Source organism: Corythoichthys intestinalis, chromosome 12, assembly GCF_030265065.1.
Source record: "Corythoichthys intestinalis isolate RoL2023-P3 chromosome 12, ASM3026506v1, whole genome shotgun sequence".
NCBI classification, from domain to species: Eukaryota; Metazoa; Chordata; class Actinopteri; order Syngnathiformes; family Syngnathidae; genus Corythoichthys; species Corythoichthys intestinalis.
This window is the reverse complement of record NC_080406.1, coordinates 27,836,395-27,854,238: the sequence shown is the minus strand read 5'-3', so window position 1 is coordinate 27,854,238 and position 17,844 is coordinate 27,836,395. Positions and strand designations below refer to the sequence as shown.

At 39.6% G+C, this 17,844-nt stretch overlaps 1 protein-coding gene across 5 annotated transcripts in view; it reads left to right on the top strand.

Annotated features, from left to right (window-relative positions):
* LOC130926738 (dehydrogenase/reductase SDR family member on chromosome X-like) overlaps positions 1–17,240 on the top strand; it is a 77,921-nt gene extending 60,681 nt beyond the window's left edge. For 3 of the 5 annotated variants that reach the window (XM_057851871.1, XM_057851872.1, XM_057851868.1), the window contains 3 exons: positions 6,165–6,372; positions 6,467–6,674; positions 10,737–17,240. In XM_057851871.1, the coding sequence (XP_057707854.1) occupies positions 6,165–6,372; positions 6,467–6,674; positions 10,737–10,916 (596 nt within the window). In that variant the 3' untranslated portion in view covers positions 10,917–17,240. Of the gene's footprint in view, positions 1–6,164; positions 6,373–6,466; positions 6,691–10,736 lie in introns of all 5 variants that reach the window. The other 2 variants (XM_057851870.1, XM_057851869.1) reach the window with 2 other exon arrangements.
* Positions 17,241–17,844: the final 604 nt, after the last annotated feature.

The following is a 17,844-nucleotide window of genomic DNA, read 5'->3' as shown; positions in this document are numbered from 1 at the left end:
CGATTACCACAGACTATGTAGTAATCATTTTATATCTGGTAAGATGCATTTAATATATATTTAGAGGGTTTTGGGCTGACAACCACAATTAAGATCATTGCGAGGCTATTTGCCGACAACATACAGTTTCAAATTCAAGATGCTTATTTCTTCCACCATCATTACATTTTGAATAATATTTAGCTGGTACCAAGTGAAAGAAGCTGGCCTCGTGTACGGATCATCAGTTAAACAGGTGTGTCCAAACCTTTTGCAAAGGGGGCCAGATTTGGTGTGGTAAAAATGCGGGGGGCTACCTTGGCTGATTTACGTAGAACAATATATTTAAACAAATTTTAGCAAGCCCTTCTGTGTGTCACATTTGCTTTATTATTTTTTTAAATTCATAATTTCAACAGTCTCGTCTTTGTGGCTTTCTCTTTCGACACTCGGACTCTTGCGAAATACTGCTGCTGTGAAAAAATAAACTAGCTTCAAGTTGCTATAATTTCTCGCTGCGTATCTTCCCTGTAATGTTGTTGTAATTGTCAGCGTCTTGTTTAGTAATATTACGTCACATCGAACTCTTTGAAAACAGCGACTGTCTCTTTGCAAATGAGGCAGACACAGTTGTTGCGTGTTTTATTGAAGAAATAGTCCAATATCCACCTATCCTTGAAGCATCGGCCATCGCAGTCAACTTTTTTTTTTTTTTTTATTGTCGCCATTTTAGACACACAGGGTAATGTTGCTTAGAGTACTGCTCTTAAAGTTTTTCAAACTTTCGTAAGAATAGGCTGATTTTGTGTGGACAAGATAGTTGTAGATATCAGGGTAGCAGATGTCAGGCAGAGAGGGCGAAGACAGCGGGTCGAAAAATATCGATTTAGGCATCAAATATGGATCTGGCGAATGGATAGACTAAAGCTTTTCCACATAACGCCTTTTATGCAACGCATCCAATGAGTTTACAGCGTCTGAAAGCACCGGGGCTTCCATGAATTGCTCTATAAACTGAACGACTAATTGAAACCATTGAGAATAGGGCTAAACAGAGACGGACAATATGGCGGCCGGATACAGCGACACGTCATTCTGTGACGTTGGTGAGTAGGGTCTATAATGAGTAGAGTGAATTTAGGCAGCCTTTGGAGCCTTTTTTTAATTGGCTAAAGCCTTACAATCCCTCTCCCTTCGATTAGGAATATCATGGGAAGCAATGTGGGGAAGCAAGGTAGCAATTGATCTTTTTCTTAACACCTTATGTTATTTCCCAACGCAGAGAAGATATATCAATTGGTAGTACTACGCACAGTCATGGTTCCACTTCCCATCATGCATTTGGGCATGGCTACAGTATCATTTACAGAAAGCTCAACAAATACACTAGATGGCAATATTTAGTCACAATATACAAAGTCACAAGTCTTTCGATCCGTGGATCCCTCTCACAGAACGAATGTTCATAATGTAAATGCCATATTAAGGATTTATTGTCATAATAAACAAATACAGTATTTATGTACTGTATGTTGAATGTATATATTCGTCCGAGTTTTATTCATTTTTTTTCTTAATGATTTGCCAAAATGTATATGATCGGGAAAAATTATCGTGAATGATTGGAATTGAATCGGGAGCAAAAAAAAAAGCAATCGGATCGGGAAATATCGGGATCGGCAGATACTCAAACTAAAACCATCAGGATCGGGAGCAAAAAAACATGAACGGAACAACCCTAGATATAAGTAACATACATTCAGAAAAATAAGTACAAATGACTTATATTATGTAGAGTGAAATGGAATATATTTTGAAGATCGCGCAAACATTGACTTTTTTAAATCATAAGGAAATTAATAAGTAGCCTAACATATATGAACAAATATAAGTCCAAAGTGCACCTTGACAGCTAAGATGTTCTTAACCTCCCCATCAGAGCAAATAAAACTAAATATGATAAATAAGCCTCCTCAACTCTTTCGTTGCTCATAAAGATTTGATCCATTTTATGTTGCATTGCCCTTTTTTGTCGCATGAATTCAGAGAATTTTTTTTTTTTTTTTTTTTTTTTTGCTGTTACAGAAAACATGCACATTTGAACCAATCAGAGCTAACTATCTCTGCTGATCACATGTCGGTATGTCAGCCAAATGAACGGATAAATAAATTTAGGCGTTTTCCTTTGCTGTGTGCATTCGTACATTGACGTGACTCATCATCGTCAGACTAACATAACTGCCGCAGCTCGGGAAACCTCCATGCCGTCCGTGGAATAAAATAAATACTAAATATTGGTGGAAACGGATGACGCTAAACAAGCACTTTAATATGCTTGTTGTTAACACTTGTGTATGTAAATCTGATGTGGGTAGATTGTTTTCTTCTTGGAGATGAAATGCATGTGTGGCAGCTTACCATTTAAAAAAAAAAATTTTTTTTACATAGCGTTTTGACAGTTGCTGTCATCTTTTCGGAATCAAAGCACCATGTACCGGAACAGCATTCCGGCCCTGAATCTTATACCAGAACTGCGTTCGAGCCCTGAATCTTATACCGGAACTGCGTTCCTGACCTTTCTGGCCCACTTTCACCCCTGGTTAGGATGTGCTCCAAGCTAGGCTGCACTCCATCTTGCTTGTTTAGAAACACAGGATATGATTTGTTTTCTTATCTTGGCAAGAGAGAATATGCAATGTTGCTTTAGCCTTTATGGGTCTGTGCTGAGTGATCATCACACAATAAATGTAACCCAACACGTTTGCATAGCATTTTCGTTAGCATTAGCATCAACTTAGCGTGGTGAGAATCCTCTTAAACGACCGGACATCTTTTTTTTTTTTTTTTCCCTAAATCCAGCTTGTGGCTTCTGGGTGGGTTTAATTGAAAATAATGGACTGCTTTTCTTGCTGCGTGTGTATTATCACACAAAGTTGGCATTGTCCTTGTAGTGCTCATCTTTCTATGTACATTTTACGTTGTTGGAAATAGAGTTGCCCGATATTATCAGGTAGCCGATAATATAATATCGGTCGATAAAGGCATTTTAAAATGATATCGGATAATATTGAAATTGGTTTTTCATTATTGGTTTTTGCCAATATGCATGTTGCATTCAAAGTCAATGTAGAGATGCCTTCTGCCTTTGTCACAGCTTAGCACAGCAGTTATGCTTACTGACCATTAGATGTCTCTAAACTAAGATGCTTGAGATTTGTTATGTGAGCATCATTATTATCAAAGCATCCAGTGGGGCATCACAATACAATCAGACATAATGTGTTAAGTCCACAATCTTATATATTGGTATCGGTTTGAAATCGGTATCGGATTTTTGGATAACCAATATCGGGATATTGGTATCGGTTAAAAAGCTATAATCAGACAACTATAGTTAGAAACCTTAATATATTTTTGGAATAAAACTTTGGAACTTTACAGACGTAAACATTCAGTAACTGTCGACTGAAACTTGACGAAATTTGTATGAGATTTCGTTGACTAAAACTGGACAAAGATGAACATACTTTGAAATTACTAAAAAATGACTAAAACTATTAACTCATCTGCTCCCAGAAACGTATAAATACGTTCTATTTTTAAATGCTTCACTGTCCCAAAGACGTATTTATACGTCTTTTGCGTTTTTTTAACAAGAAGCATCAAGAGCTTCCGATCTATCTCCAAAACAAAAAACAAGCCTCAAATCCAATTTTAAAGCAATAAAACTGGCCACTGGAGGGCAGTAGCACATTTGGTAAGACCCCCCAACCCGATTCAAACAGTACAACTTTATAGACCCTACTCACCAACGTCACAGAATGACATGTTGCTGTATCCGGCCGCCATATTGTCCGTCAGTGTTTATCCGTATTCTCAATGGTTTCAATTTGTCGTGCAATTTATAGTGCAATTCATGGAAGCCCCGGTGCTTTCAGACGCTGTAAACTCATTGGATGCGTTGCATAAAGGCGTTATGTGGAAAAGCTTCAGTCAATCCATTCGCCAGATCCATATTTGATGCCTAAATCGATATTTTTCGACCCGCTGTCTTCGCCCTCTCTGCCTGACATCTGCTACCCTGATATCTACAACTATCTTGTCCACGCAAAATCAGCCTCTTCTCACGAAAGATTGAAAAACTTTAAGAGCAGCACTGTAAGCAACATTACCCCGTGTGACCCTTCCAATTTTCTAAAATGGCGACAATCAATAAAAAAAAAGTTGACTGCGATGGCCGACGCTTCAAGGATAGGCGGATATTGGACTATTTCTTCAATAAAACATGCAACAACTGTGTCTGCCTCATTTGCAAAGAGACAGTCGCTGTTTTCAAAGAGTTCGATGTGACGCAATATTACCAAACAAGACACGCTGACATGTACAACAACATTACAGGGAAGATACGCAGGGAGAAATTATACCAACTTGAAGCTAGTTTAATTTCACAGCAGCGATATTTCGCCGAGTGTCGAAAGAGAACGCCACAAAGACGAGATTGTCGAAATTATGAATTAAAAAAATTATAAAGCAAATTTGACACACAGAAGGGCTTGCTGAAATGTGTTTAAACATATTGTTCTATGTAAATCAGCCAAGGTAGCCCCCCGCATTTTTACCACACCAAATCTGGCCCCCTTTGTAAAAGGTTTGGACACACCTGTTTAACTTCTTTCACTTGGTACCAGCTAAATATTATTCAAAAAATAATGATGGTGGAAGAAATAAGCATCTTGAATTTGAAATTGTATGTTGTCGGCGATTAGCCTCGCAATGATCTTAATTGTGGTTGTCAGCCCAGAACCCTCTAAATATATATTAAATGCATCTTACCAGATATAAAATGACTACTACATAATCTGTAGTGATCGTTTGGTGCCCAGTTTTCGTGTCAAATTGTAGCAGTCCATCTCGCTCTCCTCTCCGGGTATCTCGGAATACGGTAGAACTTCAAGTCTGTCCGTCTATCTTCTCTGTTATTGCAACCAACCGCCACACACGCCTTCACCATTTTGATTATTAATGTTAACGAGCAGAAAAACACGCCATAATAGGAGGAATTTACGTAGCGGTAATGCTTAAACCCGACGAGCTGACGGACAATATGGCGCGGAGGCGTGGTTGTGACGTCATGTGAGTAGGGTCTATTAGTGAGTGCTATTAAGTTAGCAGAGCCTCTCCGCAGGCTTGCTGCTGAGGTCCCTCGCACGCTCGAGTGTCCTGCATGGAAACGCGCACAACCAAAGCAGTTCCCCTCTAGGAACGCAAGTTCCCCAGGCGAACGAGACAGTGATCATCACAAAAAAAAAAAGGCTATTAAAAAAAATCCATCTTTACGAGACAGTAGGGAATGAGGGAAAAGTTTAACCGCTGTCGCAGCCACCAAACGTCATCTCTCAGTTAGGTAAGTGTGAATAAATTCTTACTTTGCTATCAAAAGCTCTATTTGGCTGGTTGTTCATGTTATTTTGTAAAAGTAAAACGTTATTCAGATGTTTGGGATGTCAATGAAGCAAAAAATAGCCGTGTTAAAGTCAAAGTTATGTTTGAAATTTTTGCGTTTACAAAAAGCTCATTTTCTTCGTTTTTTCATCAGAAATTGGAAAATTGCTCAAACTAAGCTATTTTCTAATGCTGATGTCTAAAGAATGGAAAAAGATTTGAACTTACTTTTTTTCTGCTGAAAGAAGAGATTCTAATCTTTCTTTTGGTGGGTTCCATGTTCATATAGCAATAGAACAGAATTTTCTGTGGGCCTTGCAAAATCAGTCAAAATCCAGTAAAACGGCCGGGAGCGAAGGGCCTTGCTCCGGTGAAAATGGCTGGGTGTGAATGAGTTAAGTATTACCATCTAAAAGACTAAGATGAAAATTAAAAGGGCTGCCCAAAATGACACTGGACCAAGCTGTATTGTTTTGAATACCTTTTTGTAAACGTGCATTTTTGACAGAGCAGATATGCAATATTGTGACGAGTGAGTGTATACAATCTATCAATATGTAATGAGAGACAGAGGGTAGAGCATCCTCCATTTGTGGTAGAGGATACACGACATGTTCTATTAATATGCATACTTAATGGTCCAAACACAGTTCAAATAACAGCCTTTTGTTTAGCTTTGATAAAGCCCCACAGGGGAATTCAGCTAATACAAATGTGCATCACGTTTTTATTTCTATGTGTAGCAGGTGTCATGCTAGTTCCTGAAGGTTGTACCGAGAACGGATTTGAACTGCACTTTGGTGTGAACTATCTGGGCCACTTCTTGCTAACCTGGCTGCTCTTGGACACATTGAAGCTCAGCGGCAAATCTGGGAATTTCTCTCGCGTGGTCAACGTCTCCTCCTCTGCGCATCGAAACGGCCAGATCCGACCAAATGATTTGAATAGCCGGTAAGTCTCATTAAATTGTCATATTTTTCCTCTTCAGCATGTCAAATGCAACCAGAGATGAGTGTAAATGTCTGACAGTGTTATTGCTCTGCAGACAATGCTATTCAGCCCACGGAGCGTATTGTCACAGCAAGCTGGCGCAGCTCTTGTTTAGCTCCCGCCTCCACCAGGAGCTGGAGCAGGGTGGTTTTCCAGTGAGTTCGTGCGCTGTGGATCCTGGCATGGTGGACACTTCTCTCTACCGGCACCTGTGGACACCCCTACGCCTGGCACATCGTATTGTGTCCCTCTTGCTCTTCAAGGTGGGGTCCCATTTAGGTACAATTTTTAAATTTTTGAAGGCAAATGCTACAGAATGGCTCAGTGTTGTATGACTGGTTAACACATTTGAATCACAGTTCAGAGATTGAGGGTTTAATAAGTCACTTTTAAACAATTAACAGAATTATGAGCCTAGGTCAGCTTAATGATTTTGCCTCACTATATTTTAGATTTTGTACAGTGCCACCTGAAAATGCATGCAATTTGGAATTTGGCCAGAATGAGAATGAGGTAGGTGAAAATAGTAATGATGACACGCAGTGGAGCCTCGATCGCAGAATCTATCGTAAAACTGCTGATGCGTTAAGGTTCGTATGATTGCGCAGTGTCCCGAAACAGATTGTTTGACTTTTAAGATTTCACTCTTATCTCTAAAAAAACAATAACGGAAAAATACAGGAAGCCTTGCTTCTACAGATTTATGTTTCCTGGAAAACAGATGGTTCTTTATTGTGGAATTTCACTCAAGATTCCCATAATGTTGCATCAGTCACGATGCCTGTTTATAATATTGTCAGCTTATTTTCATGGATATAGGAACTTGGGTGCACACTTTACAAAGTGAGTACATCACAGGAAAATAAAAGTGCTCCTTAAAAGGCACCCCGTTCACATTGCGTTAAATTTGAAAACGATCCTTGCGTAGCTTCAAGTGCTGGCCACAGGCTGCTGTTAATGTTCTCAGGACTTAATGTAAGGAGACTTGTGTGCGTGTTTGAGCTCAAACTGCAATTGTCACAGGGACTTGCCTGTGAGCACAACCTTTGGGATGGTTCTGCCCCACATACACAAACACATTAATCACACACACTCATGCATGCCAGTTGTTAACACGCAGACACACACATACACCATTCACGCCAATGTCGCAATGCACAAACAGTTTTTCTCGCCTGTCACAACATATTAAATCTGTAACAGTAAGATTTATGATAATAACGAGGCATTCAAAGAAGCTGGGGTTTAATTTGCAATCGAGTAATTAACCTGAAGAAAAAGTTAGCATGCCACACCAATCAGCTAAACAGCGAGTGATGTGTATTTGCAAAAAAAATATATAATAATATTTAGTAGTTAATGCAGGTAAGTCAGCACATGGCAACAAGAAAGCTAAAAGGTATAGGCAGGTTTAATGGAATAAAACATTGTATGAAGGGCGTTTAATCCTAAATACATGAATACAGATAGGCCCCGGGTTACGAACGAGTTCCGTTCCTACGCTGGCGACTTAACCCGAATTTTCGCGCAAGTTTGAATTAACCCTTTTAATACCCCTAAATCTCAAAGTACTGTCCTCGCCAAGATGTTCGACCAAAGTCCTAGCTAGACAATGAGCTAAGCTTGTGCACAAATACCTTCTTCTTTGTGTGGACATGCGCTCTTACTCGCGTGCCATTAGTACTATCTGCTCTACGCTTCTTGCGCCTAGATAAAAGCATGCATCACAAAACAAAAGCCAACATTATTAAATATTTTTTTTAAAAAAAAAAACAAGATTGCAGCATCGTAAAGTCAAAATTACATAAGTCGGGTACGTCGTAACCCGGGGACTATCTGCAATTAAGTGCCCTTTTGTTTGCTTGATATACAGTGGGACAAATAAGTATTTAGTCAACCACTAATTGTGCAAGTTCTTCCACTTGAAAATATTAGAGAGGCCTGTAATTGTCAACATGGGTAAACCTCAACCATAAGAGAAAGAATTTGGGTGGAAAAAAAACAGAAAATCACATTGTTTGATTTTTAAGGAATTTATTTGCAAATCATGGTGGAAGATAAGTATTTGGTCAATACCAAAAGTTCATCTCAATACTTTGTTATGTACCCTTTGTTGGCAATAACGGAGGCCAAACATTTTCTGTAACTCTTCACAAGCTTTTCACACACTGTTGCTGGTATTTTGGCCCATTCCTCCATGCAGATCTCCTCTAGAGCAGTGATGTTTTGGGGCTGTCGTTGGGCAACACGGACTTTCAACTCCCTCCACAGATTTTCTATGGGGTTGAGATCTGGAGACTGGCTAGGCCACTCCAGGACCTTGAAATGCTTCTTATGAAGCCACTCCTTTGTTGCCCTGGCTGTGTGTTTGGGATCATTGTCATTCTGAAAGACCCAGCCACGTCTCATCTTCAATGCCCTTGCTGATGGAAGGAGATTTTCACTCAAACTCTCTCGATACATGGCCCATTCATTCTTTCCTTTACACAGATCAGTCGTCCTGGTCCCTTTGCAGAAAAACAGCCCCAAAGCATGATGTTTCCACCCCCATGCTTCACAGTGGGCATGGTGTTCTTCGGATGCAATTCAGTATTCTTTCTCTTCCAAACACGTGAACTTGTGTTTCTACCAAAATTTTTGGTTTCATCTGACCATAACACATTCTCCCAGTCCTCTTCTGGATCATCCAAATGCTCTCTAGCGAACCGCAGACAGGCCTGGACATGTACTTCTTCAGCAGGTCTGGCAGTGCAGGATTTGAGTCCCTGGCGGCGCATTGTTTTACTTATAGTTGCCTTTGTTACTGTTGTCCCAGCTCTCTGTAGGTCATCCACTAGGTCCCCCCGTGGGGTTCTGGGATTTTTGCTCTCCGTTCTTGCTATCATTTTGACGCTACAGGGTGAGGAGGGAGTTGGAAGTCCGTGTTACCCAACGTCAGCCCCAAAACATCACTGCGCTAAAGGAGATCTACATGGAGGAATGGGCCAAAATACCAGCAACAGTGTGTGAAAAGCTTGTGAAGAGTTACAGAAAACGTTTGGCCTCCATTATTGCCTACAAAGGGTACATAACAAAGTATTGGGATGAACTTTTTGTATTGACCAAATACTTATTTTCCACCATGATTTGCAAATAAATGCTTTAAAAATCAAACTATGTGATTTTCTGTTTTTTGTTCCCACATTCTGTCTCTCATGGTTGAGGTTTACCCATATTGACAATTACAGGCCTCTCTAATATTTTCAAGTGGGAGAACATGCACAATTAGTGGTTGACTAAATACTTATTTGCCCCACTGTATGACTTGTAGTATCTCATAAGCCCTCAACGCCTCTCGTTAGACTTCATTTCAGCCAGCATCAAAGAATAAATGATACTGGTTTTGTAATTTCTTTGGCTTTTTATGAGAGACCTAAAAACACACACAAACTCACGCACACCTCGCCGCCCCCCCCCACACACGCACGCACGCACGCACACACACACACACAAGTAAATGCATTTCATTCCATCTGTTTGTGATATCTGACAAGTAGAAGAATTGAGCAAAGATCCGTACCAAAGACCATCATCATAGAATAGATTTCTTTTTCAATATATTTTTGCTCCCTGTTCTTATCATTTTGACGCCACGGGATGAGATCTTGCATGGAGCCCCAGATCGAGGGAGATTATCACTGCTCTTGTATGTCTTCCATTTTTTAATAATTACTCCCACAGTTGATTTCTTTACACCAAGCGTTTTACCTATTGTAGATTCAGTCTTCCCAGCCTGGTGCAGGTCTACAATTTTATCTCCAGTGTCCTTCGACAGCTCTTTGGTCTTGGCCATAGTGGAGTTTGGATTGTGACTGACTGAGGTCATATTGACAATTACTGGCCTTTCTAATCTTTTCAAGTAGGAGAACTTGCACAATTGGCGGTTGACTAAATACTTATTTGCCCCACTGTACGTTGGTGAGGTAGGCCAAAATATTTAGGGAAACACATGGCAAATGCTTTATTTTTCTAAGCTACATATTGAATATTAACACTATGCTTGATTTTTAGAAATTGAATGGTATTGTACTTACTATTTTTAATAAGGGTTAAGTTAAAGTTGTTCCTAAATATTTGAAAGACATGGTTCAACTTTCGGTCAGCTGAAGGAAACAACATTCACCAACATAACACGTGCCTCAGCATATCTGAAACATACTCATACCTCAACTTGGAGCTTGTGACACATACAAAAAAGAAATTACCAAGCCTTGTCTTATAAATTGAAAGATATTGTAAATTCAGACACTTTTTAAGTCCGCCTGAATATGTTTTTATTTTCACAGACCCCTACGGAGGGGGCTGCCACAGTCTTGTTCGCTGCTCTGTCACCGGCACTGGAGGGTGAGTGTGGAGGAGGCTACTGGGCCAATGGAGGCAGAGACGTGACGACACCATTGACATTTGACCCCCTAATTCAGCAGCAATTGTGGGAAACCAGCCACAGGTTTCTGGAACCACAGTAACTCTTGACTATATTTCATTGGGCCAATCAGCTTCTTTCCAATTCTTTGTTGCGATTACTGTGGACAGTCTCACAATCCACCTCTGGACTGGACCATTATTGGCACTGAAGTGGTGAAAGACCCACATTTTTTTCCCAATCCCGCCAAAGAAGGGCTACCGAGAATGGAAGACTTTCCTCACTGCGATCAAGCAAACAATACACGAAGATTTGATGTTACCACCACAAGTATCGCTCGAGGTTTTAGTTGTATTCCCAGACCATCAATCTACAGCAGCACGCCATGACGCCTGCCTTAACAATGGTGTTCTGTTCAATAAGGAAGTTAATTAACTTTTCCCAACACTCATCCATTTTACCAATGTAATCCCGAACACAAACAATGCTTTTAGAGAGTAGATTTTGGCTCACATTCCAGTCAAAGCGTAGCACGCAGTCCTGATTTCTCCAAAGTACCCTTGCGACGGATGTGCCAAGTGATGTCATCACTGAGTTTTAACACCTCAGTGAGTCTTGAGTCATTTTGTGATGAGGCCCATTTGAATAGGAGCACTTTGCTTTTTTGTGCATTTCTTGACTTGAAATGGGTCTTTAAGTTGTCCTCCTCTAGTCATGTAACAAGCAGTGTTTAAAAAAAAAAAAAAAATCCAACAAAAGACCTTTTTTGTGACTTATGCTATTTTCCATTCACACGACAACTAAATAGAGAAAGTATGGTATTTTTTAATAATCCCCACATCCCTCTTCCAAAAAAGTGATAATTTATTGAGAAAAAAAACACAAGCACCTTCTTACAAATTTATGATTTGTGCCGAGACAAAAAAGATCCTACAGTCTCTCCCCATCCTGTGCGACCTTTGTTAATCTATTTTACAGAGTCGATTTCTGTGTGGATGCGCTTCATACACAAGTACAAAGAGAGCTTAATTTTTGCTACTGGTTTATATTGACAGTTTGCACAACAATGGCATGTGTGATCTTAGATTGGAGTTTGAAAAAGGAACAGGAAAATGAAAAACTCTTTTTTTTTTTTTTTTGTTTTTTTTTTTTTGTTATTCAGTATTCAGGCTGTGATTGGTTCCTTGCTGATGCCACAGCTACATTTGGCGATGCTCCCAGTGCATTGTGGGAGCGAGATTTCCCAGTGGTGAGAATCAAGCTCCATCACTTAAGCTCATACGCACACACACACATAGAGAGTCAGTGCTAAACATTGGAGGAAGAACACACAGACACAGTTATCTCAACCAGCACACAACAAACAAACGCAACTGTTGTTGGCCACTGTGATCTACCATTTCGACTGTGAACTTGGAACATTTTATCTCTCAAATGATCATCACCCTACGTGTGTGTAATAACAACCTTTCAAGATTAATGCTTGCTTATGTCTCAATCACTATGATCAACGTGTAGCTAATTGCCAAACACTCAAAACAACAAAGACGGGTGTGAAACAAGCCTGTATCCAGTCTTTTTAATATTCCAAGAACTCATTAAAAATAATATATGATTTATGATCTTCAAAACAAATGTGCCACGAGTGTAGTTAGCCGCCTTTGCTTCAAAAGCTAGGCCACGGTCTGTTTGAGTTCGCAACAAGTGCATCCATTATTTATAGTAATCTTGTCTGGCACCTCTCATACTCGTGACAGCTTTCTGATCAGCGTCTTATGTAGAGTGTGCTAAATAGAAGACCTTGACTGTCCTACAAACACATTGAAAGCAAATGTGGGCTGGCTTTTGGAGAGCTTTTCCCACATCACATGTAATTTGAAGGATGCTAGTGATGCAGAAACCCTCACTTCATCATTCAACTTTTGCAAGACAGTTGCTTATGTGAGGGTTTGATTGACACTGTTGTTACTCATCCATTAAATTAGTCTTTGATTAGCCTCAAACCACAGAGCTTAGCTGATATGGGTGTCCATATCGATTTTTCTTGTCTTCCAATTTACTTTGCGAATGTTAGTGTTTTCACAGCTTTGAACTTATAATTTGTGCATTGTGGCACACATTTATTTTAAATAGCAGGTGGCGCCGTGCACACTCTCAGTGACGCATCATGCTTTGTGTTTGTGTTTTTTTCAGCTGGAATTGGGTCAAGGTGATTTTTGCCTGCTAGAAAGTTTAAAAGAGGAATTCCACCTTTGTGCATACATTCATATCAACTGAAGAAAGATGCACTAGAGGACTATCAAAATATTGGAATAACCAGAGTGAAGTCATAATATTCGAACAAAAATGTATAGGGTAATGTTTGCAGATTGTGGTTTGGCAAAAGAAAGTACTACAGTGGTACCTCGACATACAATGTAAAATTTGACTCGTCGTCCGGCTCGATATATACGACATGCTCGAAATACTAGTAATGACGATTAATGATAATGTTTTCCCGCAAGACGGCAGAACGTCGCATATTCTCTTCATATCTCCTCTGACCTCAGTTTGCCAGTTTCTATAAGTTCACTTGACAATAAAAATGCTTTTTATTTATTTTATTTGTTTATAATTTATTTGTTTTGCTATGTGTAATTGCTATTTGTAATTGTACCTGCAGTATTTATTAAGAATTTATCATAGGTTTTTGGGCTGTGGAAAAAAATAATCGAATTATAATGTATTCTTATGGGTAAATCCCTCTTGACATACGACCATTTCGACATACAAACCAGGTCCTGGAATGAATTAGTTTAGGTACTACTGAATATGCTAAAATCAATCAATCAATAATAATAACTATATAGCTGAATAGATCTTCGATGACATTAATATTACGGTATATGCTGTGAGATTATAAAAAATACATTGAAGTTTTTGTGCTCAACCCAAACTGATAATAGAATTTTGTTGCCGCCATTAATTGACATTTTTGGAGTAAGGAACCAAGATGAAGTGAAATGAGATTTTGTTAGACAAAGAAGTACTTTGCTGCCATCTTGTTGCACCTCCAGATAATTAATTTAGAGAAGAAGTTTCCTAAATATATACAGATAGCCCCCGGGTTACGAACGAGTTCCGTTCCTACGCTGCCGATTTAACCCGAATTTTCACGTAAGTCGGAATAAACCATTTAAGTTCCCCTAAATACAATGGTACCTCGACATACGATTGCTTCGACAAAATCTTTTCGACAAGCGACGTAAAATTTGACTCGTCATTTTTTTTCTACATCCGATGACATGCTCGAAATACGACGGTTTATGACAGCGCCAGTTTCTTTGTTTTTTCCCGCAAGACAGACGCACGGCGGATTTTGTTGTGAGAGAAATCAACATGGATTCCAAGAAAGTAAGTGCAGGTGGTGAAAAAAGGAAAAAAGTGCCGCTTACCATTAAAACGAAGATGGAAATCATAGAACAACATGAGCGTGGTGTGCACATCCGTGGACTGGCTCAACAATTCGGCCGTGAAATATCTACGATCTCGATGGTTCTCCTCCGACCTCCGTTCACCAGTCTTAAGTCTTTAGTCTTAAGGTGACATTTATTATTGTTGTGACATCGGCAAGGAAGTCGCCAGCTTCGTCATGTTTTCAGAACTTGTGCAACACACCACGCCTACTGTCCGTCGCAGTTGAGGCAAACTACTACAGGACATTAAAAGTGAAATTAGAATCTCTTCCGCCCTCACTGTCTCACTGACACGTCAACCACACGGCACGAAAAACACATCTGCCACATTAGAACCTGATTATTATTCCGATTGTTATATATAATTTATTTATTTTAGGTTAATAATACCAGCAGTATTTATTAAGGATTTTAGTGTAGGTTTTCGGGCTGTGGAACGAATTATTGGAATTATTATGTGTTCTTATTGGAAAATCCTGCTCGACATACGACCATTTCCACTTACAAAAAAGGTCCTGGAACGAATTAACTTCATATGTAGATGTAAAATTGAATCCCCTAAATCTCAATATAACTATCCAAAAACATGTATTATATGTCAGATTTACAAAATAAAGCATAAGATACTGTACCTACCATCAATGCTGAGAGGAGGCTGGATGAGCCACTAGCCCCTTTCAGACATATGCTGACGCATACGTCCCAGTATATTGTCTGGGACTTAACCGGAATGCGGCATGTATGAAAGCAGCCAGTTAATTCCCTGGTCACTGCGCAAAGGCTGATGATGCGTATATCACTGATTGTTATTTCCTTTTTCTTCGCAGGAAAGACGAAAAGTGGTAAACATACATTGCAATTATCAACATGGTAAACAGGAAATTGCAAGATTAAACTGGAAACATAACGAAAGTAATTTGGTACTGGATCTTAGAGCCAAGGACGAGACGGACAATCTTTGAAAATGTGTTTTATTTTGTTGCCGATGCCAACCGAAAAGGACCTCCCCGCACAGAGAGCGCCGAGTTGTCAACACGGCACAAGTCTCAAAGTGTCCAACCTATGTCTGAAGTCCATGACACAGGTAAATTGCGCGTCGGAATTTAGCGAGATATAAGTTTGAAAGGGGCTACTGTTACGTGACCAAAAAAAAAACAAAAAACGACTGTAGACAAAATGGCGGATGAGACTCCGGCGTCTTAAAGTCGAATTTACGTAGTCGGGGACTACCTGCATACATATAAAAATACTCATTGTTTTTCTATATCAAATATCATCAAATTGATTGGCAGTCAGATTGTCTGTTTTTTAACATTGAAACATGTTGAATTTCAGTCCTCTGAGTTTTATTTATTTATTTTTTTGCAACTATTACCTGATGAATGGAAGTATGTCTCCTGAGAAAGTACTTGTCAAATGCAAAGTTCTCCTTGCAATGTTCTATAATTCCCATGACATTAAGACTTTTGTAATATTATGACTTCATTCTCCTAACTTTACGAATTAACATGGTCTCACCACATCTCTTCCAACCTTTTATATTTGTTTTTGTGTCTGTTCACGTCTACATTTATAAAGCGCATACACAGGTTTTAACACTGGCTACCATTGACGGCCGTAGACGTCCAATCCATTTCAATGCCACTGATTGCAACTAATGCCAGATCCATTTGAACTGGGAGGAACTAGCAAAGCACCCAATGAGTTAACAATCCGGATTTGAAACAAGCCTGTATCACTTGTTTTTCTTGCCGTATATTTCACTGTATTTTTCTCTTTTGTTTTCCATCCTCATTTTCTCAGTCTTGTCTCAAAAAAAAAACACACACAAAAAAAAAAAAACGGTGTAACTTGAGGGCTTGCTTGTGCGGTTGTGTGGCTGCTATTGTAACAGTCTGCCTAAAAAACAAAACAACCATACTAGGTCCCACTGGTGCACTGGTTTCATCCTTTCCTATTTCAGTGAAGTTTGCTCCTCAGAAGCAATATTTACAAAGCATGCAAGGCTGTTGCGTAAACAAAATCTGTTTTTTAAAAAATGAAAACGTGTTTATGCTCCAGTAGGTGTTTTAAAGGCACAAAAGCAGTGCTTCTTTTTGCCACCTGAGCCCATTCTTATCCAAAGACAAGATGAAGACCATTACGAGGCTCTGTTGTTGTTTTTGGCTCTTGATGACCTTGTTGTAACACAGCATGTAGCACCCTCTTGAGTGTGTTCGACACAAGCAGGACAAAACACGTCGGGTGTTGAATTTCAAAGACCAAATGGAAAAAGGGCAGCCACTGCTCCAGTCAAACCGTCTGTGGTAATGTCCATGTGTGATTTATTCGTCCGTCATCGTTGCAAAACCTTGCTGAAGGTTACATACCAGAGAAGCTCTTTGTAGACTTCTAGGGATTGACCTGGAATTACATTTATATTAAATGTTCCTGGATCAAGTTCTGTAAATCTTAAGTGTGCATATGTATAGTAAGAGAGATCATATACAAATGTATAACAAGAGGTTGCAAGATGAATTCAATCCTTCCTCTACAGACGTTATGGTGTCCTCCTTACATCTCCCTGCCTTTCCTCCATTGGTGTCCAGACACAATGTTTGCACGGTTTCCTCCTAAAATCCAATGTCAACATTCAGTCCATCTGGACCCCTGTTGATTTAATAACAAGTGCAAAAATGTTTTATTTTCTAACATGATTTCATTATTGAGATCTTGCTTTTTTGTTGCCTTGTAAAAGTAAATCACCCCCAGACTTATGTAACTGTGACTTTTCCATGTATAAATGAACTTGTTAAAACTGTGAAACTGTCTTGTCCCGTGCGTGCTGTAACTCTTGAGGGTGAGTGTATATGCGCGCGTCTCGAAAAGGGAGTCAATGTTTTTTTTTTGTCAATGGTTGTGACATTCCAACTGTAGCCGCCACCTTTTCTATTATCCAAAGCCTCTCAATAAACATATCATGGTGTCACTCTTCCTTTCTGTCCTTTTGTGAGAGAGAAACTTGTCAGTCTGATGACACGCAGAATGAGACACTGAGCCTGAAGCGCAGTCTGAACTTCAGCACCAGATCACACACCATCAGGCTCTCATTCGCTATAAGCGCACTGAAGTGAACACTTCCTCATCTTTAAGCAGCACACATAGACTCCAATTTGTTATTGCTGCACATATTGTTGCATATACAGTGCCTTGCAAAAGTATTCGGCCCCCTTGAACCTTGCAACCTTTCGCCACATTTCAGGCTTCAAACTTAATTTTTTTGTCAAGAATCAACAAGTGGGACACAACCGTGAAGTAGAACAAAATTTATTGGATAATTTAAACTTTTTTAACAAATAAAAAACTGAAAGGTGGGGCGTGCAATATTATTCGGCCCTCTTGCGTTAATACTTTGTAGCGCCACCTTTTGCTCAAATTACAGCTGCAAGTCGCTTTGGGATATGTTTCTATCAGTTTTGCACATCGAGAGACTGACATTCTTGCCCATTCTTCCTCGCAAAACAGCTCGAGCTCAGTGAGGTTGGATGGAGAGTGTTTGTGAACAGCAGTCTTCAGCTCTTTCCACAGATTCTCGAT